Genomic DNA, 24,456 nt, shown 5'->3' with positions numbered 1-24,456 from the left:
CCCCCAGCATGCAGCATGGGGGTATCTGCCACTATCCCCGGTCCCAAAATATGCCTAACAGTGGGTGTAGTGTGAATTTGCCTGTGAACCGGCGTTTACTCCTGTGCTTACCCAGGATGGGACATCACACCTCTGGCTGGGATGCAATGTCTCTGTGGCGACGGAAGCCTCAGGGGCGCCACATATGTAACCCCTTTCTCATGTACAGCACCATGGAATCAATGGTGCTCTATAAATAAATAATAATAATAATTATTACATCTGGTGACAGATCACCTTTTAAAGGTGGGGTTTGTAGGGTGTTTACAAAATGTGGTAAATGGGGCGGTATTACTAATGTACTTTTTATTATGCAAAAAAAGAAAAACTTAGTTTCCCATAAGTGAAGTTAAACCTAGAGCAATGTTTAAAACACCAGACTAATATGTGTAATAAGTCCATGGGTGTGCTACCATTGACGAATTGACATACATTTCCTGGACATTGTTTTATACTAGAAATTCAGGCTTCAATTCACATCACAACCACTGGGTGGCCACAAATAGACATATAACATAAATACCTCCCAAAAGAATGCCGATAAAACATGTTTTTTTTCAAAGCCAGTCATCTTATGCCATACATCTTGAGCCTGTAGGAAACCTAAAAAAGGAAACCTATCTGTATTCTTATTACCATTACTATTGTCCTAACCACCTAAAGGTACCGTCACACTAAGCGACGCTCCAGCAATCCCACCAGTAACCTGGCAGGGATCGCTGAAGCGCCGCTACACGGGTTGCTGGTGAGCTGTCACACAGGCAGATCTCACCAGCAACCAGTGACCAGCCCCCAGCCAGCAGCGACGCGTGGAAGCGATGCTGCGCTTGGTAACTAAGGTAAATATCGGGTAACCAACCCGATATTTACCTTGGTTACCAGCGCACACCGCTTAGCGCTGGCTCCCTACACTCCTAGCCAGAGTACACATCGGGTTAATTACTCGATGTGTACTCTGGCTACGTGTGCAGGGAGCCGACACTGACAGCGTGAGAGCGGCGGACGCTGATAACTAAGGTAAATATCAGGTAACCAAGGTAAGGGCTTCTTGGTTACCCGATATTTACATTGGTTACCAGCGTCCGCAGAAGCCGGCTCCCTGCTCACTGCACATTCAGTTGTTGCTCTCTCGCTGTCACACACAGCGATGTGTGCTTCACAGCGGGAGAGCAACAACTAAAAAATGGTCCAGGACATTCAGCAACAACCAGCGACCTCACAGCAGGGGCCAGGTTGTTGCTGGATGTCACACACAGCAACATCGCTAGCAAGATCGCTGCTACGTCACAAAAGTCGTGCCTCAGCAGCGATGTTGCTAGCGATGTTGCTTAGTGTGACGTTACCTTAAGGCAGGAGATGTTCTTACTTCTTATCACCCTTATCTTTTTAAGTTTTTGTAAACCATGCCTCTCCCAAACTACCAACCATTGAAATAAGAAATGCATATATCATTGACATGTGCTGTATTCACAGTACATAGACTTTTGTTCAATAAATAAACCGTGATTATTAAATTTTTAGCCAAAAAATAAGTAACATACTAATATTTCACCTATGAACATATTTCTGTTTATCTTTTAGGATCTTGTGGATTACCTAAGAACTCATTCACACAGTGCAGTTTATGCATCTTCTATGTCCCCACCTGTGGTGGAGCAGATCATCAGAGTAATGAAGTGCACCATGGCGCATGATGGGACTGGTAAGGGTTTTTGTAAAATCCTTTTCAGCTACATTGAATTGTACATTGTTGCAAATTTTTGGTTTTGCAACTAATCTGGTATGTGGCATGAGAACATAGCCTTATTGCAGATATCTTACAATTCACTTACGTTCTTGGTGTCAAGAAGCGCATTCGGGGCTTGGTCTGTCTCAAAGGAGATGTCAAATAACTCCAAACAAAAAAATCTGTAAACTCAATCCTAATTTTAAAGAAAAAAATTGTACTCAAGTAGGGCAAGAACATTTTGCTTTTTATTGCTACCTACACTTAGAAAACTTATATTTTGTTCCATCTGCTCTAGGCCAGCAAAGGGTACAACAACTCATGGAGAACACCAGATACTTCAGGAAAAGACTACATGATTTAGGATTCATTATATACGGCAATGAAGATTCTCCAGTGGTTCCTGTTCTCTTATACATGCCAGGAAAAGTAGGGTATGTATGATAATGAACTTTGGGTTGCCATAATCCTGGCAAGACCTTTACGAGACAAAGTATCCTAAAAGGGGTTGTCTCATCTTATTACATGGGTAATAACAAGCAACTTTACAATTCACTTCTTATAAAATATCCTCTCGAATCTCAAGAAGGAAGAGATGTTTTTTTACTCTTACAACTTGTTGCCAATTAAACTGGCCAACTTAGTGGTAGCTGATTTCCTAGAAAAGTAACATGCACTTGCGAGTGATTTGCTATACAGTGTACAAGCACCGCTCTGAGGCTGACCGATCACAAGATCCAAGTGTGACTCAAGTGCGCAGTGAGGCCGGGCATGGGTTGACCTCTCGGAGTGCTATGGGTGATGGTGACTGTGCCTAGTACCAGCACACTGAGGCAGTGGTATACATGGCTGTAGTAGTGGGGGGGGTAACGTTGGCATTTTACTTTTTCTTTATAGCTAGGTGGTAAGCGGCGTCCCCCCTGATGTTTGGTGCAGGAAACAGTAGAAAGTCAGCAGTCTGGCTAGATGATATAGTAAACCAGCTGTAAACTTTTTACTAATTAGCAGCAGATGGTTATAGCCGATGACCACATCGGACTGGGGTGTCTGGGGCCTACAGGGGGAATTGACTCAAGGGGCCCACTCTAAATATCTAATTAGCCGTTATCCCCGAGCCCATTATAGTGGAGAAATGACTGTAAAATACAGTCGGCTCCTGCACATCTACTGTGCACCATAACTGATGTACAATTACATTAGTTTGCAGTAAAGGGTCTTTGGGGACAACAAGTTATCACTGATCCAGAGGTTCGATAGGTGATAACTTATTGATCGTTGGAATCCGACCAGTGGAAACCGCACTAATCGGAAGAATTAGGAACTTTTATCCCTGACAAAGGACTTGTATCCCTATTATTATATAATGCAGCAGCTCAGATGTGTGACCACAGCTCCATTCATTCTCTTTTGGACAGCCAGATAAAAACAAATGCAGCACTTGCAGCCACTGAGGGAATTAATGGATCAGGGGTCGAGTTGGACATACGCTCTAATGGGATTAAAAGTTGCACGTTTTGCCAATCAGTGCAGGTCTCAGCAGTCAGACCCTCGCTGATGAATAAGCGATCACTTATCCTTAGGCCACATTCCACTTTCAGTATTTGGCAATTATAGTACATCAGTATTTTTATCCAAAACCAGGAGTGGGTGAAAAATACAGCAGTGGTGCCGGTGTTTCTGTTGTACTTTTTCTCTGATTTTACCGCCCCAGGTTTTTAACTACAAATACTGCTGTAAAATACTGATACAACGTGTGCACGTGGCCTTAGAAAAGGTTATTACTTGTTTTCACCTGAGAACCTCTGGAAGTGCATTTTTGCTACAGTGTAATAATCACAGGACAGGGAGGGGTTAAATGTTAAAGTATTTAATTTCTACTGGAAATAATCTCACCCTTATAGATAAAAAAATTGATGTCCATACACAGCATAAACCACTATACCAAGATCAATAATACCACATACAAGGGAGAAATACCTCTACACCTTGACCAGACAAACTATTACCACCAAATAGTGACCAAATACAACCACATACAAGGGAGAAATACCGCCACATCATGACCAGACCACATATTGCCACCCCATAGTGGCCAAATACAACTACATAGAAAGGAGAAGTATCGTCACACCATAATTAGACCACATGGTAACCAAATATTACCACACACAAGGGAGAAATGCCATGACACTATGACCAGACAACATAATGACCAAGTAATACCACATACAAGAGACAAATGCCACCAAAACGTGACCAGACAACATATTACCACTACACAGTGATGAATAATACTACAATAATGGTCATGAATAAAAACCACAATATTAATAACGCTAATATTATCATCAGTCTCTAGCTGAAGTTATTAATCTTCGCCTTTCCTCTTCATCCGACACTGACCGCCATCACTTTTTCTTGCCATGACTCGACTCCATAAACCAATTATGTATGTTCCTCATTCTTTCCCCATACAGCAATTATTTCCCTCATCCTGGCCCCTTTTATTTAATGTTTTTCCTTCTGCCCCCCTTTATTTAATAATTTCTGGGGAAACAAGGGAATCTGAAGGTGTTGTTAATTGCTTCCTGCACAAAATATCCCCCCACACACTGCTCCTCTCCAAAATAGCCCCATAAAGTGCCCCTTTTCACAATGTCCCTCCCAAAACTTGCCCTTTCTCTATCATCTCCCCCGTACTCTTCACATAAAGTCACCCCCTGCTCCTGATTATACTATGCTGCCTTTAAAAATCCCCTTCCTAATTGCTTCATAATGACACTCCTCCTTTCCCCACAATGTCCTAATTAGCTTCATAACTTCCTCCGTTGCTATATAATGTCCTAATCAATTTGCTCCATAATGTCCCTATTTCCCCATAATGGCCCTTATTGTCCCATAATGTCCTTATTTATTCTATAATGTTTCCAAATGCCCCCGTAATGTTCCAATTTCTTTCATAATGTCCCCCATAATTTCCCAATTTGCTCCACAATGTCCCAATTTGCTCTATAATGTCCCCCACTAACCCATAATGTCTCAATATGCTTCATAGTGTCCCCCATTTCCTCATAATGTCCTAATTTATTCCATAATGTGCCCCATTAAGTCTCTTCCAGTGCCCCATAATGTCCCCTAATGCCACATAAAGTCCCCCACCAACCCATAATGTCATAAGGTCATTCTGCAACTGTGGAAACTGCAGCGATAGTACAAAACTTGTAATATCGCTGCAGTTTGAGTGAAAAACTGGTGGGCCTGCGAGCGTTGGTGCCCTACCCAGTTTGAAAGCACATAATGCTGGCCCTGAGAAACAGATGGCCCTGTACAGCCGTCCCACACTAATATTAATATATATATATATATATATATATATATATATATATATATATATATATATATATAGATATATATAGATATAGATATATAGATATAGATATATAGATATAGATATATAGATATAGATATATAGATATATAGATATAGATAGAGAGATGGGGCCCACTGAGGACCAGGGCCTACCGGGGGATTCCCCGGTGCCCCTGTCTGACCCTGGTCAATGACCATACATGTTCTATTAAGGCAGGTACCATGACACAGGCTGTCATTAGCAGATAGTGGAGACTGGGTGTATATGAAGAGTGGATCACAGCAAGTCCATCCAAGTGTCTAAGCTGAAGTTTAATACTGACACTGTGGCAATTCCTTCCACCCTTCTAGGGCCGTGACCCCTAGCTGGTCTCTATATCCCATTTTACTGTAATAGTCATTGTGTGGGTAGCTAACGTCTCAATTTCTACTAGAAGACTTAACAACTTAATTCCGTTCACGAGTACTCTTCCCGCATCCACAGCATGCTATAGACTTGGACTGTGTGTTCTGGTTGACCAGGGTGTTCCTAACTTTGCCACTTTTCCATTTGAAGTATTCATTGTGCTATCCCATATTTTCCTCATATTAATTCACAAGGAGAAAATCCATTAACTAAACAAAATATAATGGTCTCTGAGTGTAAAACACAAAGAACTCCATATAAATCACTCAAAAGACCAATTTAAAGTAAAAAATTACCATAATCTTTATTGTAACATGATTAAAAAAAACATATACACAAAAAGACAGAGTTAAAATATATATAAGGTGTGATACAAGGGGTCTCCCCAGTTGTTATAGGATTATATATTAAATGCAGGAATTCAAAAGGCTAAAGGTATATTACCTGTACCGAGGCAGACCCACACACCACTCCAAGGATCGTTTCTCGTTCGCTTCGTCAGGGAGTGATGCGAGGGAGTAACAGATTGCTTTAAATAGCTCCTGCACAGCTGTGGATATTAGAATTCCTGCCTTTAATATAGATTAATACATTGATCTTTCCTACTATGAGCAATATAGTGGCTTCTTATGCATAATATTGTGATTGCACATATAATGCACATAGGGTAATGAACAGCAGGATTCTAGTTCACTAGCTAGAGCTTTGTGCCTGTATTAATCAATGATGTTATATAGCTTGACCTTATAATTATCTAACATTTTGGTACATCTATTCCATTTTCTGGCATAATCAATATATGAAATTCAATACAAGAAAATATTTATTATCATGCATATATAGTCATATGGTTTACATTATTGATTTTACATGCTCCCTATAATAACTGGGGCAGACCCCTTGTATCACACCTTTATATATTTTAACTCTGTCTTTTTGTGTATATGTTTTTTTAATCATGTTACAATAAAGATTATGGTAATTTTTTACTTAAACCGGTCTTTTGAGTGATTTACTGTATATGGAGTATTTTCCCCATACAAGTCTGTTCCATCCCGCCCGCTTGGAACAAAAGGAAGTGCAATTCCCCTACATGTTTGCTGTAGCTGCTCTCTCCTCTTCTCTGACTAAAACTCATGGTGGCATCAGTTTTGTTTAGTAAACGCCACCCACAAAGCTAGTTCCCTAGCTACCAGCTAAGTGATGTGTGTGTGTGTGTGTGTGTGTGTGTGTGTGTGTGTGTGTGTGTGTGTGTATATGTATATATATGTATATATATGTATGTGTATATATATATAATATATACACAAGGGGCGATCCAAAAGTAATGATAATTAATGATAAACACAATGAATATATTTAAAAAAAAAAATAAATAATAATTTTCTACATAGTCTCCTAACAAGTCTATACATTTAGTCCATCTCTTTTCTAAACTTAGAATTCCCTTCGAAAAAAATTCTTGATCTTGACCCTCAAAAAAAATCCCCAACAGCGGTTATCACGTCGCTATTGTCGTCAAATTTCTTGCCCCGGAGGTGTTCCTTGAGGCGAGAAAAGAGAGAGAAGTCACTGGGGGCTAGATCTGGCGAATAGGGGGGGTGTGAATGGTTGCCATGGCAACTGCAGCTTTGTGAGCCGGTGCGTTATCTTGGTGAAACAGCACTCCAGCCCGCAGTTGCCGCACCTTTTCTCCTTGATAGCCTCCCGCAATCTTTTTCCGTGCCTTTTCTCCTTGATAGCCTCCCGCAATCTTCTTATTTGTTCTGCGTAGTAGGAGCCCGTAATAGTGGCTCCCTTCTCCAAATAGTCCACCATAATAATTCCTTTAGCGTCCCAAAAAACGGACGCCATAACCTTCCCTGCTGAGCTTGACACTTTGAATTTCTTCGGCATTGATTCGTCGGCTCGTTTCCATGTCATCGATTGTTGTTTAGTTTCGGGATCAAAGTGGTGGATGCAGGTCTCGTCCATTGTCAAAAAACGTGACAAAAAAATTCTCCTTGTCTGCTTGGAACTTTTCGAGATTTGCTATTGAAATGTCAACTCGTTTCTTCTTTTGCTCGTTGGTTAACAATTTTGGCACCCAACGCGCGGAGACCTTTCTCATATGCAATTCTTTTGCAAGGATTCTTTGAATACTGCCATATGAGATCCCTGTTACCTCAGCTACATGCCTGATAGGCACTCTTCGCTCTGCCAATACAACTTCTTCAACTTTTTTCACGTTTTCTTCATTGAGGGACGTGGATGGGCGTCCTTCACGGTGTTCATCTTCCGTTGATTTTTTTTCCCAGCTTAAATTCCTTGGCCCAGCGTGCAACTGTGGAATATGGAGGAGGAGAAGAGTCCCCCCATGTTCTCCACCAAGTCGCTGTGTATGTCTTTGGTAATCATTTTTTTTCAAGCAGAGGTATTTGATGACAGCTCTGAGCTATAATATATATATATATAATTAATATATAATATATAATATAATGTGTATATGTGTGTGTGTGTGTGTGTATATAATATAACATATAATGTATGTGTGTTTGTGTGTGTGTGTGTGTGTGTGTAATATAATGTATGTGTGTATATATATATATATATATATATATATATATAATTAATATATATATATATATATATATATATATATATATATATATATATATATATATATATATATATATATATATATATATATATATATATATATATATATATATATATATATATATATATATATATATATATATATATAAATATATAAATATATATATTATATATATATATATTATTTTATATTATACACACACACCCCTTCCCGGATATATATAATGTACGCACTTCATCCTTTTAAAGATGACCACTTTGCGGGAAACCACACAAGCAACTTCAGACCCCGCAGCTCCTAAATTGTTGCAATGGTAAAGCTACCTCTGCTTGTAGCATCTGTCAGTCCTCAATTTTCAGGAGTGCTTCCTTTCCTGGCAATCACAAAGTCTTGATGTGGTGGAGCAATGCGTTACAAAAAATAAGACCTTGAGAACACCCCTTTTTTTTTAAGCAATCGTAAAGGGTTTTGTTGTGTGTTTTTTTTTTTTGTTTTTTTTTTTTAGAAGACTTGTTTCAGCAAAAGTAAATGTAGCACTAGATCATTTCTAATTTTAATGTAATAAGAAAATAAAGGTTTTTTTTTTTGTTGTTTTTTTTTTTTTTTACTTAAATCCACAGAGCCTTTGCACGACACATGCTAGAGAAAAAAATTGGGGTTGTTGTCGTTGGATTCCCAGCAACTCCGATCACAGAAGCTAGAGCAAGGTTTTGCATTTCAGCCTCACACACGAAGATGATGCTGGATATTGTACGTATGATATATATGGTCTTTGTTTGTCCAATCACTTTTGTTAACCAATCTTTTATCGTAACCTTTTCATTGATCATGTGGAATAGCCATAATATTAATACTGCGTAAGGGATAAAAACCATAATGTAAAGTGTAAGCCTAGCCTTAGGACAGCCATACTCATACATAACCGTAAAAAAATACTCCATTATTTTGGCTGAAATTAGTAGTTAATAATTCATTACATATGTAACAGTGCTCACTTCAGGTTTGATGACTCGGATGGAAAGGAATACAGTAGCACATCATGCTTACTATTGGTATAGCTTTTCTATGGTGAATGAATGTGCTTCTAAATAAATCCTCTGACCATTGGGTTAGAGACTGACGGAAACAGAAAAATACCAGCTTTCCTTATATATGGATACAATAAAAATGTAGGTTTTGCGCTTCCACTACATTTCACCAACATTTTTTTAGTGCATTTTTTTTCTGTGTAGGGGATACGTTAGGTTTTGAGGTATTTGGTGAATAAAACTATAGCCAAATAGTTTTTTAGCTGTTTTTCCTACTTGCTCATTGCTTTCTATGTGTGAAAAAATGCAAAATTGCTGAAAGAATTGAGAATTGCAGTTTTCAAACTCCGTCAGGTAAACCAGCTTTGAATGAGATCAGAAATCTCATCAGAAATCAGCTTTCTGCTACTTGAAAAGTAGCTTCTTTTCTGCAGGAAAAATTCTGCAAAAAAACATTGCATGTCAACATATCTTAAAGGGAATCTGTCAGCATGTTTTTGCTACCTCACTTGAGAGCAGCAAGGTGTAGGCAAAGAGGCTCGGAGTTCAGTTATGTATCACTTAGATTACAGTGTGCATCCGTTCTGACACAGTGAAAGATTTTAGATTTTGCATGTAGCAGTGCTGGGAGAGCTGCCCCCACCCACACCAGGCTTTCCGTGTACATTTCCATAGAGAGAAGCAGCTACTCACAGAAGGGGGCAGAGTTGGAGTACAACTCATGCACTGAGACCCACTAATGATAAAGATAAGAGGCTTAAACTAAAGGCCACGTCTCACGAAGCAACATCGCTAGCAATATCGCTGCTGAGGCACGACTTTTGTGACGTAGCAGCGATGTTGCTAGCGATGTTGTTGTGTGTGACATCCAGCAACAACCTGGGCCCTGCTGTGAGGTCGCCGATTGTTGCTGAATGTCCTGGACCATGTTTTAGTTGTTGCTCTCCCGCTGTGAAGCACACATCGCTGTGTGAGTGACAGCGAGAGAGCAACAACTGAATGTGCAGTGAGCAGGGAGCCGGCTTCTGCGGACGCTGGTAACCCATGTAAATATCGGGTAACCAAGAAGCCCTTTCCTTGGTTACCCGATATTTACCTTCGTTACCAGCGTCCACCGCTCTCACGCTGCCAGTGCCGGCTCCCTGCACACATAGCCAGATTACACATCGGGTAATTAACCTGATGTGTACTCTGGCTAGGAGTGCAGGGAGCCAGCGCTAAGCGGTGTGTGCTGGTAACCAAGGTAAATATCAGGTTGGTTACCTGATATTTACCTTAGTTACAAAGCGCGGCATCGCTTCCACGCGTCGCTGCTGGCTGGGGGCTGGTCACTGGTTGCTGGTGAGATCTGCCTGTTTGACAGCTCACCAGCAACCCGTGTAGCGATGCTCCAGCGATCCCTGCCAGGTCAGGTTGCTGGTGGGATCGCTGGAGCGTCGCTTAGTGTGACGGTACCTTTACATTGCAGGTAAACAAAAAAAGACTGAGATAACAGATACAGGGCAGAATTCTCTGTTTTAACTCTTGCAGAATGCTCTCTTCAAGTTATATTGCAGAAGCCTTCTGATAGTCCCTTTTTTAAGGCTGGTTTCACACATCCAACACTCAGTCTAGTAAGAACCTCCATTGTCAGATCAGCCGTGGATATTCTGACCTAAACGCAACAGCTTCATATATGCAAATAATGCTGTGGAGTTCAGGTTTAAATTCATTAAATAAGTCATAATAGTCTAAAACTGTTAAAGGAGTTGTTCAGTTCTTAATCAAAGCAGGGCATAAATGAAAGCTAAAAAGTAAGTTATATACAGCGAGGGAAAGGAGTATTGAATATGTCAACAATTTTCTAACTAAATATATTTCTAATGGTGCTATTTATATGAATATCTCACCAGATGTCGGTAACAACTCATCCAATCCACACAGGCAAAGAAATTTTAAATCATAGATGTCCACAAATTTAGTGAGGTGTGATAATGACAAATACACAGGGAAAAAATCTTGAACACTCTTACTGAAACTCATTTCATACTTCTGTTACGGTAATCAGTCAAGTCACAAACCACGTGCCCAATGAAAGTTCGTCAACTGGAGAAAGACAGAGCGTCAGCCTTTACAGTCATTTCGTTGCCCCCCCCCAGGTCCTCCGCTAATAATATCTAAGTGTGAGGGCATGGGGGACTGAATAGATTTTCTACTTGACACAGAAGCAGCCGAAACATTGATTCAGGAGAGAAATGTACCAGAAGAGCTTATCTCTTCTGATTATAACTATTGTCAAGGGGTGGAGGGAACGGCTATTAAGCTTCCATTGACCAAGCCTATGAGGCTCTATATTCATGATGCATTGTTCATTGTTACACGAGTACTAGTGAATCCAGATAGCCCCTACAATTTAATGGGTATTGATGCACAGAGGGTGGTTTAAAATCAGGTTTTAACTGTACAAATACAGGAGGGATTGGCAGTCTGCCAACATCTGTTTTGGATGAAGACCATAACTGAGATGGGACTTCTAATAGCCAACTGGGGACATCATCCTCTTTTAGGATGAGAGTCTGTATATATGTTGCCATAGATATCAATGCACACAGAGTTTCCTCCGGCACTGGAGCGATAATTTGGGGAGTACCTGAGGAGAAATCTATGGACGCTTTCATAGCACTTAGCCCCTACAATTTGTTGGGTACTGACGCACTATCTGGATTCACTAGTACTCGTGTAATAATTGACAATGTATTATGAATATTGAGCCTCACAGGCTTAGTCAATGGAAGCTTAATAGGTGCTCCCTCCACCCCTTGACAATAAATATAATAAGAGGAGATAAGCTCCTCTGGTACATATCTTTCCTGAATCAATGTTTGGGCTGCTCCTGTGTCAACTAGAAAAATCTATTGAGTCCCAAATGTCCTCAAACTCAGATGTTATTAGCAGCAAGAGGACCTGTGGGTATCAATGGAAGTGTCAAAGGGATTATTTCCGTAACATTTCATACAAAAGTCTTTGTTGGTAATGCCAGCTTCAAGATGCCTCCTGTATGGAGAAACTAGTCGCATGCATTGCTGAGGTGTGATTTTGGTCCATTCATCCACAAAACACTCTTAAAGTCTTGAAGATTCTGTTGGCTCCTTTTATTATGTCTGAGCTTTAGTTCCTTCCATAAATTTTCTATTCGATTTCAGGTCTGGTGATTGGCTGGACCATTCTAGCAACTTTATTTTCTTTCTGTGAAACCAACTGAGAGGCTCCTTAGCTGTGTGTTTTGGGATCATTTGCCTTGTTGAAATATCAACCCTTGTTCATCTTCATCATCCTGGTAGATGGCACAGGTTTTTATCAAGAATATCATAGATGTCTAGTCATCTATCCTTTAATCATATGAAGTTTGCCAGTGCCATATGCCGAAAAACAGTGCAACACCATGATATTCCCACCTTCAAGCTTCACTGTTGATGTGGTGTGTTTGGGGTGACATGCAGTGCCTTTTGGCCTCCAAACATGGTGAGTAGTAAGGCATCCAAATAGTTATAGTCTGGTCAGATGAGACTAAAACTTATTCTCCCAGTATTTCCCAGGCTTGTCTAAAGGTTGTTGAGCAAACTTTAAACACACTTGAGCATGCTTTTTGTTAAGCTTTGGAGTCTTGCGTGGTTAGCGTACATACAGGCCATGTAGGTTGTGAATATTTATTGGTTTTTTTTAAACAATTTTAGCTGCATATTCAAGGTCTTTCTGTAGCTCTCTACAGGTGGTTTTTGGTTCTTGGACAACACTGTCTGTCTGATATCTTTCAAGGAGCACCTGAGCATCAGGGTGTTCGGGCAAGGTCGTTACTCAATTGAGTATAGCACGTGTTTGAGTGTCATCCTAGAGTCCCTGACCTTCATGTTTTGTGGCTGTTAGGCAGCCAATCAACAGGGATTGCCTGCCATATACAGTAATCCTATAGCCCTGTTGACTGCTAGCATTACTGTGGTTGGCCAGCCACATCACGTCATCAGGTCTTATGAGACCCAGGGGCGAGATGCTTGTCACACTGTCCTCTGAAAGCAGTTCAGGGAAGAGTTGATATAGAAGGAAGAGCTTAGATTAGAGCAGGGTTTGTACACTTGCACTCTTTTAGTGCTTTTCATGTGACCCTAAAGAATGTTTTTATCCTGGTTTAACGTAATAAATAAATCATTTAAAAAAAAAACAAAAAAAAACGTGGGGTCCTCCCTATTTTTGATACCCAGCAAGGTAAAGCAGACAGCTGTGGGTTGATATTATCAAGCTGGGAAGGGCCATGATTATTTGGCCCTTCCCAGCCTAAAAATACCAATCACCACAGAATTAGCGGTATCACATTAGATGCGCCAATACTGGCGCTTTGCCCTGGTGCGCTGGAAATCGGGGTAATATTTTGGGGGGGTTGTCAGCTGTGTAATGTTAGCTGGCCTCGAACCCAGGGTTAGTAGAGGGGAGGCGTCTATCAGACACCCCAGTTACTAAAGCCCCCTTAACACACAGCGAGATCGCTAGCACGTCACAGGTTTTGTGACGTATCAGCGACCTCGCTAGCGATATCGCTGTTTGGGAAAAGCCGCAGTGAGCAGGTCCCTGCTGCGAGGTCGCTGATCGTGACACAATGATCAGGACCATTTTTTTTGCTCGTTGGTCTTCCGCTGTGCAGCATGCATCGGCGTGGTTGACGGCGGGAGACCAACGAGCACCCAACGTCGGACTGGCTGCTGGAGGAATCTCCAGTAATGCCAGGCCTGGATTCAGTTACCTGCATTGCACTCCTGAGCTCTCACCTGAGCTCCGGAGTGCAGTCTACACTGCACCGTGAGCGCCGAGTGATTGATTCCTTGGCGATTGCAGTTCAGTTCATGACAGCTGAAGACATGCCAGACTGATCTCCGGTGCTCTCACCTGAACTCCGGATTGCAGCCCGGCCTGTCTGCAGCAGTTATGAACTGAACCGCAATCGCCGGGGAATCGATCACTCTGCGCTCGCGGTGCAGTCCTGCAAACTCTGAGATCAGACCAGGTTGCAGCTGAGAGCTTCCGGAGTGCAAAGCGGGTAACTTAATTCAGGTTTGGCATTACAGGAGATTCCTCCGGTAGCCAGCAGGGAGCTGTCGTTACACGGGTCGCTGGTCTCGGATCTCTGATCACTGTGGAGATCTGCCTGATTGACAGCTCACTAGCGACCATGTAGCGACGTTCCAGCGATCCCTACCAGATCGGATCGCTGGTGCGTCGCTACATGTAACTGAACCTTCACCTTGTAAGTAACAGGAAAGAAAGACACTCACAGAAAAGGTTTATTTGAATAAAGTCTCCCCCACAATATCCCTAGTTAACCAATTTATCAAAAATATTCCCACGAAGCTCCGTTTAAGTCCAGAAATGCAGCTCCAGCAACTGTGAATAGCAGTAAAGTACATTTATTCACTGGCATCGGGTAGTCACTACAACTCTCATCAGAGCCACTGGCTCAACGCTGCGCTCTGACCCTGTGGCACTGATGAGAGTTGTAGTCACTTCCCAGATCCTGTGAATAGCTCTACTTTACTGCTATTCACAGTCGCTAGAGCTGCATTCGTATATCGTGTACTACAGCGGAACTTTATGGGAACATTGTTGATAATAAATTGGTGAACGAAGGATAGCATGGGAGGGAGGGTGGTAGTCATTATTCAAATAAACTATTTTTATGTCTTTTTTTTTTTTTCTACTTACTGGGTTAGTAATTGGGCTGTCTGATACACGCCTTTAGATTACTAACCCATGGACTTAATGCTAGCTGACATTACACAATTGACATCAACCCAAAAAATATTACCCCTAATTGCCACTGCACCAGGGCAATTGGGAAGAGCTGGACAAAGTGCAAGAATTGTTGCATCTAATGCATGTGGCAGTTAGCTATAGACTGGGAAGGGTTCAATATTAATGGACCTTCCCAGCCTGATAAAGCAGACAGCTGAAGGCTGGTATTATCTTGGCTCGGTATCAAACATGGAGGGGACTCCACGTAATTTATTTTTAAATTATTTATTTCCCAATAGCTCCCTGAGAGTCAAAGATGCTTTCAGGCATTTTATCCATTCTGTCTCTATTCCCCACTGTTTCCATCCATTTCAGTGATTTTCCCCCCCTTGCTCTCAAGCCAAGGGGTTTCTGGAAAAATACTGGAGTTCTCCATTGCCGTTCTACTCGTTACTTGAATTGAGCCCATCCGAGCGTCCGCCTTATTCAAGTAACAAGCGCTCGAGGATTATAGTTCTCACTAATCACTAATGGACATCGATGGTTTGCTTTCTCAGCCTGTGGGGATTGGATGGATTGTTATTGATATCTGGTGAGAAATTCACGTCAATAGCGCCTTTAGAAATAGATTTACTTAGGAAATTGGTGACATGCTCAATATTTATTTCAAGTATTCCAACGAATAGGTTTGCGTTATGGTCCTGGGTTCAGCTGCCTTATTTCAGGTCATCCTTTAGCCTAACGTGGTTTACTTTTAAAAGAAATCTGTCAGCAGTTTTTTCTTAATACAGTTAAGTACTGGAGTAAGATTTGTGACAAAGAACGCCGTCGCTGCTTATGACTTTGATGCCCCCTTCTTTGTCAGATGTGGGCAAAAATGGCATGTGCATGCCAGAAATAGCAAAGTTTTAGTGTAGCCTCATGTGGCACCAAAATGTTACAACTTTTCAAAGCTTATTATGCCAGAATTGTATTGGAAAGTGTTTGATGAATCGTCCCATTATGTGCACACAGCCTGACTGAAGCTTGAAAACTGGAAACTAGCTCACAGAGAGTCCGGTGCAGACAATGATGGGATCTGACATATATAATTTAGTTTTTGTTAGTGCCATTAACTCTCCATTTTACTCTCCAGGTTCTGGATGCACTGGATGAGTTGGGCGACTTTCTACGATTGAAGTATTCTCGTCACTCCAAGTCACACCGCGCAGTCGTTTCTGAAGGGGCAAATGTTGAACTTGATGCTTGAAACGTATTTTATCTTTGTGACTTTGTTTTTTCACACTCTCCACAATCGTGAGGTGCCCTGACATTAGCTGATAAGAGACTATACATAACTTGGTATAAAACCATGAGTTGTACTGAAAGCAACCTCTCAATGGAGACAATGTAATGTTTTATAGAGTAGGGTCTACAGTGTCCATTGTTCTGTAAATATCCAGCAGTCGTCTGAATGTAACTCTATTTGTAATGTTACGGAGAAGCAAAGCCAGGAAATGTCTACCTCTTTATTTATAACACTAACGACTAGTTCACTGTAAAGCAATATATATATAATTCAGGAGAATGTCACATCTATGTGCCAAAATCCAGATTGCATCCTTATTTTCAGTGAATTCTTGGAAAATACAGTATTCTCATAACATGAAAAGGTAATGACTGACAATAATATGACGATTCAGAGTCTGGGTACATTGTTTTTATTTACAGACTTAAAACAAAAGTCTTTTTAAAGGGTTTTCTGCTGTACTTGCTAGACAAAATGTTGAATATTTTCCCTATGCAGGAATTCCTAGCGATACCTTCTAATATATGTGGAGAAATCTGGTCATAAGTCTTCATTTTCCCTGCAGCACCACCACTGGATAAATTAAACCTTACACACAGAGGATTTAAAGGGAATCTGTCAGCAGGTTTTTGCTACTTAATCTGAGACCAGCATAATGTAGGCAAAGAGATCCTGACTCCAACGATGTAACATTCAGATTCCTGGGAGCAGCCGTTATAACACAATCAGAATTTTTAGCTTAAGTCATGTAGCTGAGCCCAGGGTGCTGCCCCACCCACACCAGGCTCTCAATAGAAATTGTACATTGAGGTGTTGATCTCATCAGGGCGTGTTTCAGACTTCTCTGCAGGTGAGTTTATAGTCCTGTAATGATAAAAGTCCTGCTTCCTAAACAAATCTAGCTAATAAACAAAAGATCGGACTGTGACAAGACAGGCTTTCCTGAACTTTGTGTTAACCCTTGCAGCATGCTGGCTTCAGCTCACCTAACAAACACCTGCTGACAGATTTCCTTTAAATAACTGGATGGTCTATGTAATGCAGAAAAGGACAGGTCCTTCACAGAAAGGCGAGCTTTTCTGCGTCCTAACCAAGAGATAAGGATCCTGAACAGAGAATCCCCCCTTTATATACGCGAAGGTATGCACATACTGAAATATGAAGATTTATTTGGTGTAGAATCTGAGCAGAAACTCTCAATCTTTTTCAAAAACTCAAAACTCCTCCATATCTTGTAGTTTCCACTCCAAAAACTTATCAAAAAGAATCAGTATGAACATAGCCAAAAGTTTTGTATGTATAACTATTAGTGATGAGCGAGCACTACCATATTCAGGTGCTCTGTACTCCTAACAAGCAGTTGGACGCACGGATGGGTGCGACTTGAGTACCCACGTATAATGGTAGACAATGGGGCTCTCTAGCATTTTTCCTGAAGAGTTTCCAGAAAAATGCTAATGTTCCCCGATTGAGTTCTATTATACTCGGGTACTCGAATCTGGGCCTTCCAAGTGTCCAACTGCTCATTACGAGTACCAAGCACCCGAGCATGGCAGTGCTCGCTGAGAACTAGTAAATATACAACTATCACACTATAGAGCTTTACATTTCTTGCATAATATGGTGCTGACCTATCGTAATGTATATACTGTCATATCAGAATGTGTACTGGGAAACCCCTTTACGGCTAAGTTCCCACGATCCGTATCCATTGAGTTTATGATGCTGCATCATCTCCGTACTTTACTTTTCTTGTGGTTTTTTTTTTTTTTTTTTTGTTTTTTTTTAATTGCATTTTTGATGCTTTTTTTATCACATTTTTGATGCTGCATTTTTTGTCTGTGTGGTGTGTCATCCGTTAAATATATTTTTTTACCTGCGAAATTTCACAATCTAATGCAAGTCTATGGAAAATTCCGCCCAGAAGACCTGCAAAAGAAATTTGACATGCAGCTTGGAACAACGTTCTGCAGGTCAGTTTATGCAGCGTAAAAAAAGCAGTGGACGTGATCTTTTACTGTAAAATGCTGCATTTTTCATGGAGCGACAATACGCAGCATCAAAAAATCGCAAGTAACACTAATCCTGGGCACGTACCTTTAAGAGGACTACCACTAATATTACAGTGACCTATACTCCTCTATAGGGTTGGTCCATTAGGAATCCAATGTATTTAGCATAGAAAAAGTGTTAACAATCCAACACTGAATAATATGGTCTACATAAGATGCGCTTTTCTTCTGGGAGGTTTTAGAATATTAATATGACAGCACTATAACTGTTATCTGATGTCTTTAACAATCACATCAAACATGCATTCTCTTTTGGGGTTTACTTCCCAGATTTCATGTCAATTCTTCCATTTTACATTTCCATTTAAAAAGACTGTACTTGGCTTGTAGGCTGCAGCATGTAGTTAACATTGATTTCACTTCATTTTACTATTTTAATATGAGTATACAGATGTAGCCATTTTGAAACCGACAGACCAGAAAGATCTCACACTGCAGAAAATTAAAGGGCTTGCCCAGTGCTGAACAATCTCGTAATAGCTACAATGCCCCAGATAAACAAAATAAAACAAAAAACACATACTTCTGGGACTGACCCCATTCAGGCAGTGTTCATACTGACAGAATGGTTAAGGCTGCAGCTAATCAGCAGCCACTATTTGGCTGCAGAGATAATTATAATGTCAGGTTACCCCTAGAAGATGCACCATCAAAATTGCTGAAATGGCGTCAGGCCTGGAGGTATGTGTTTTATGATTTTTTTTATTTTTTTTAATTTTATCTTGGCTTTAAGAGGATATCCACCACTGAACAACCTCTTCTGTGCTAAACACTTAAAGGGGTTTTCGTCTACTAATATCTCCCCCTTTCATTTGTCCTAACTATTCCTAACAAACCCTTTCCTAATATTTCTGCTACCTACCCTGGTCCTGTAAGCTGATCTCTCTGTGGTGCTGCAGGCAGAAATCAAGCAAACTGAGCAAGGCACATCACTGGTGGAGCAGGGCTGCCTTTCTGTGACTGACAGCAGACTGGGCACACATGCCCAGAGTACATTTCGCTCTCCCCTCAGCCGGCTTCACAATATGATGCTTTCATGTGACAAGCGCTACTATGTGCTGATCACCCTGTGATATACTATCTAATGATCAGCACATCGCACTGCTCGTCACATCAAAATATGCGCACTGTAAAGCAGGCTGAGAGGAGAGTGAAGTGTGATCTGGGCATGCATGCCCAGACTGCTGTCGCTCACAGCGAGGCAACACCTACCCAACCAGCGACGTGCCCTACACAGTTTGTCCCATTCCGGTATCCAGACTGGAAGGATCAAAGATGAAACATTAACATAGGAATATATGTACCACAGAGAGATCAGCTTTCAGGAGTAGGGTAGGTAGCAAAAAAATATTAGGAAAGTGTCAAGAAGAGTTAGGACAAATTAAAGGGTTCACATTAGTAATGGAAAACCTATTTAAAGCAACAAAAGCCATTGGCCTAAATTTATGTGGAGCTATGTTGTACATGCTAGCCCTGATGAGGGGGAGAGATGGAGTCAGACGGTCCTGATTCTTTAAAAGGCGCATGCCTCTGTATTTGTAGCATCTGACAAGTGGCATGGACTTTGCCACAAACAATATCCAGTTTCGTCTACTCCCATCATGAATGGGAGAAGCTGGAATTGCTACTCCCGGTCTCATGTTAGCTCCGTCCAAAAATGTCAAAATGCAACCTCAAGTTGTGCCAAAATTTTGTGACTCTTCAACGCTTTTTATACCAGAATACAGTTGTAAAAGCTTTGATGAATTGGGCCCATTGAGTTTCTATAGTTTGGTGTTACACTCATCTGTGCTGGGATATATTTCTGTATCCTGATATCTTTGTCTTTTTAAGAATGTCTACATCCGTAATTCAGCCCTACCGTGGTGTGACGGGGTCATAAAAAAAAAAAACCTGCAAGTAAATGTATTGTTGTTATATTTTCTATTTACGGTTTTGGATGTTCAAATAGCAGACAATGGCTTAGTACATGTCTTTATGTATGAGACTGGTCAGGAGGAGTAATGGTCATAAACATGAAGGATTTGTCTAATATGTATACCAAGTGGTTGTTTTGCACTGACCATTATCTGTATTCAATGTGTGCCTTATGGTAGATGAACTGAATGTATTAAATAGTCCTGACGTTTATCTCTGTGTATGATGAGTAATTTTATATATATTTTTTTTTATTTATTTTACATTTCTAAGTGCACTATAATGTACATCTCACACAACACTGCTATTTTATTAGACCACCTTAAAGGTTAGTTAAAACACATTTTTTACAGTATTTTTTTAGAATTTTTCACGGTTTTAATTTTTTGGTTTTTTTTTTGCCTCCCTACCCCATTTTTTTCTTAAACTCTACGTGCTTTTTCTACATTGGGTAAGGTTTTGGGGGGGGGGGGGGGGTTTATGCATTTTTCTCATAGGTTTTTGATGACTTTCTTTATGCACACATTTTTTATCCTAATGCATGAAATGTTTTTATAATTTGTATTTTTTTTTTTTTTGAAGAAAAATGCTGTATAAAACAAATGTCCTCAAGATGAACTTTGCATCAGAGCCACATAAGTGACCACCTTTTATTATAAATGGCGGGGAGGGCTCTGACAAAGACTTTACATTTGGGCCCAGAAGCTTCTGTTATATCGTATGCTGCAGTTAACAAAAAAATGAGGATTTTATTGCACTATTGTTTCAGCTCAGGTGCTTTATCTAATTTTTATTTTGATATTTTTATCTTTTTTTTTTATTTTATTTTATTATTCACTCCAGTCTCTGGATAGAAATAGAAATCTCACAGAAAGTTATGGCACTATCACACAAGCATAATTCAGGAGCAGTTCTTCCTTCCGTATTATGGCCACAAATCCTGGCCCAGCATCAGATGTGATGCCCACACCACATTATATTTCTAGAGTGGCCACTGTAATTAGGTTTATGTTCATATAGTGATATTTTGACTCCAAAATCTGTTTCAGAAATTCTTGGAAAACTTATTTATTTTCATTTTTTTTGCAAATCAAGTTTTTATGAATATTTTTGTGGGGGTTTTCTCCTGAAGAGGTGCATGTCACTGATGGAATTGACTCCAAACTACGCTCTGCCAAATCAAAAGGTTACAAAAAAACCCTTCAGGAAAACATCGCTTTCAGAAAAGAACTCCTCCTCCAAAAGCTTCCAAAAAAGGAGCGTTTCCTGAAGCTATTTCTTAGCTTTTGAACACCTGTGAACATAGCCTTAAAATGATTAATTTATAACATGAACACATTAAAAATAGAGCTCCCATCCAATATAGGGGTACCAATACTGTGGTCAAGCTAGTTTTCTCCACGTTGGCCTACAATAAAGTCATTTTTAAGTGTGTTTTTTCATTAACAAAATTTAATCAATAGATCTTGGGATAATAAATTCCACAATTGGATGTGTAAAAAAAAAAAAAAAAAATAATGATAATAATAATGTTCCTGTGCTGAGATAATCTTATATATGTGTCTCTGCTATGTACTGTGTAATGGTCGTGTCTGACTTTACAAGGACATGGTCTGAAACTACCACAGCTCTTGGGCAGGGAAGGACATAAAGAAAAATATACAGAGAAGACACCATGAGATCGAAGTGGATTTTTTCTGTGAGGTAAAACATTTTGCAGCCTGTTTTTTTTTTTTTTTCTTTTTTAAAAAACAATGTTTTACCTCACAGAAGGAAGTAGCTGTAGACCACTGCTATGTTGTCTATGTATAGCTTATTCTTCTTCTCCTACCCAGGAGATGTGGTAAGATCAGACCATGTCCCTGTACAGTAGGACTCGGCCATTACACAGTACGTAGCAGGGGCACGTTTATAACATTATCATCTCAGCACAGAAATATTTTTTTTTTTTTACATATTCAATTGTGCAACTTATTATTATCCCAAGATCTATTGAGTCAACTTTGTAGGACAAACCCTTTACGTTGAATCACAATATTTTCCAGATTCTCCCATATAATATTAGTTGTAGCAATATCATATGATGGCCTTCTTATTCAAGCACCATTCATATACAGTGTATACTGCGCTTCCTTAACTGTTCCTGCTGTTTCTGAATTATATTACTAATATGTTTCTATTTAGGTTATTCTGTTTTAGTAGATTTTGTTTTTAGTATACAAAGGGGCTGTGCAGGATAAGACTACATGGGTACTCCACACCTTTCTGTGGGTTGTGTCTGTGCATTCAGCCCTGTTGAAATGAAAGGAGCAAAGTTGTAAGACCACACAAGGACAGGCGTGGGACTCCTTTTACAATAAACAGTCATATTTTCAATTTTGTAAATCCCCTTTTGAGGGTTATTAATCTTTCATTACATGAGCTAATTTTCAATATTTGAGCCTTCAAACGCATATTACACTCATTTATAGTTTATTTTTAAAGGTTTTACTCTATGGTCATATATTTTTTTAAAGAGGTTGTCCCATACACAATATTCATCCAATGTCCACTTAATAGATACTAAGTGTGTAATTGCTGGGAGTCTGGCTGCGGAGACCCCCATTAATTCAGAAAAAAAGGTCCCAAAGATCCATGTGGGAATTAAGCATTAGTGAGCATGTGTGACCACCACTCCCATAGTTGGTTAGTAGAGAAGTGGTTGAAAATGTTTGTAAGGCCCCTTTCACACGTCAGTGATTCTGGTACGTTTGTGCTTTTTTTTAAACGTACCAGAATCACTGACATACGCAGACCCATTATAATGAATGGGTCTGCTCACATATCAGTGATTTTTCACTGCACGTGTCTCCGTGCAGCGTACCCGCTTGTGCGTGATTTCCGCACGGAGACATGTCCATTTTTTTCTGGCATCACTGATTTTCCATGGACCACGCAGTGGTGTGATCCGTGAGACACGTGCAAGAAAAAAACGTGCTTTTAAAATAAAAATCATTTTTACTCACCCGGCTCCAGCGATGTCCTCTGCAGCCCGTGCAGCCTGCTGCTTCTGAGCCGGCTCATTACTGTCGCGCATATTCATGATGCACGACACAGCCGACCCGGAAGCAGCTGCTGCGGGGGTCAGCGCCGGCCGGATGCTGCACCGCGGGAGCAATCAGCACCATGGAGAGCGGGAGCGGGCGCAGGTGAGTTAATCTCTAAATGCAATCACGGGCCACGGAGAACGGAGTCTGGATTGCACTTGGACAACCCACGTGTGCCGTGATTCACGGCACACGGAGGGACATGTGCGTGTTTTACACGCCAGTGAAAAACGTCAGTGTTTTTCACTGACGTGTGAAACGGGCCTAACTGTTCCAATCACTGAAAGACTGTGATTTCAGTTTCTGTGATTGGGAGGAAGTCCAAATAATCCAACACCTAGTGATTAGGGATGAGCGAACTGCTCGGGTGCTAGAAAAGCCTCACAAGCATTTTGATGCTTGGAACTCATTTACAGAGCACAATGGAAGTCAATGGGGAACTGGAGAATTTTTCTGGAACATTTTTCCCCATTGACTTATATTATACTCTGTAAACCAGTACCTAGCACTCAAGCATCAAAACGTTCATTAGGCTTTCCAAGCAGTTTGTTCATCCCTACTAGTGATCATATACCTATTAAATGGCTTGCACCATAAAAATAACACTGTTTTCTATAGCTTTTATCTATTTAAAGGGAACAGTTATTTGATTCATGCTGCCTGAACCATGGGCTGTAAGAACCAAAGACCAGCTGTACTATTGCAACAGTCTATGTTTTAGGCTGTGTTCACACTTCCATTGTTTCCCTTCCGTCGCAATCCGTCACCTTGCGGAATTACGGTATCCTGCTAAATATTTTGCAGGAATCAGTTTTTTCCCCCATAGACTTCTATTTGCAACGGATAGCCTTGCGTTGACTGACTGAATGTAACGTTTTTTGGAGCGGCAAAAAAACGCACTCCGCAAGTGTCTGTCGCCGTCCGTCAAAAGCTATAATGGCTGTCTATGGTGCTGGATTCCGCCGTAATCCATCACACAACGGAATCCAGTGCTGGAAACTGAGCATGCCCAGCATGTTTGGCACACCCCTTTGGCTGTCCCAAACACAAAAGGGTAACGACGGATCCGTCAAAAAAACGGACGCACAGCGGATTTAACGGACGCGAGTGATTCAGTTTTTTTCACAGGATTCCTATGAACTGAATCCTGTGAAATAACACATCCGTTG

At 40.6% G+C, this 24,456-nt stretch overlaps 1 protein-coding gene across 1 annotated transcript in view; it reads left to right on the top strand.

The window, feature by feature from the left end:
• The window catches only part of LOC142296072 (serine palmitoyltransferase 3-like), a 140,786-nt gene extending 120,387 nt beyond the window's left edge, over positions 1–20,399 (top strand). Inside the window, exons 9-12 of the mRNA XM_075339286.1 lie at positions 1,621–1,741; positions 2,064–2,199; positions 8,760–8,889; positions 16,060–20,399. Coding sequence (XP_075195401.1) covers positions 1,621–1,741; positions 2,064–2,199; positions 8,760–8,889; positions 16,060–16,173 — 501 coding nt within the window. The 3' untranslated portion in view covers positions 16,174–20,399. The remainder of the gene's footprint in view (positions 1–1,620; positions 1,742–2,063; positions 2,200–8,759; positions 8,890–16,059) is intronic.
• The last annotated feature ends 4,057 nt before the right edge of the window (positions 20,400–24,456 follow it).

This window comes from Anomaloglossus baeobatrachus, chromosome 3, assembly GCF_048569485.1.
Source record: "Anomaloglossus baeobatrachus isolate aAnoBae1 chromosome 3, aAnoBae1.hap1, whole genome shotgun sequence".
Classification (NCBI taxonomy): Eukaryota; Metazoa; Chordata; class Amphibia; order Anura; family Aromobatidae; genus Anomaloglossus; species Anomaloglossus baeobatrachus.
The sequence above is the reverse complement of the archived record's forward strand: the minus strand, read 5'-3'. Positions and strand labels throughout refer to the sequence as shown.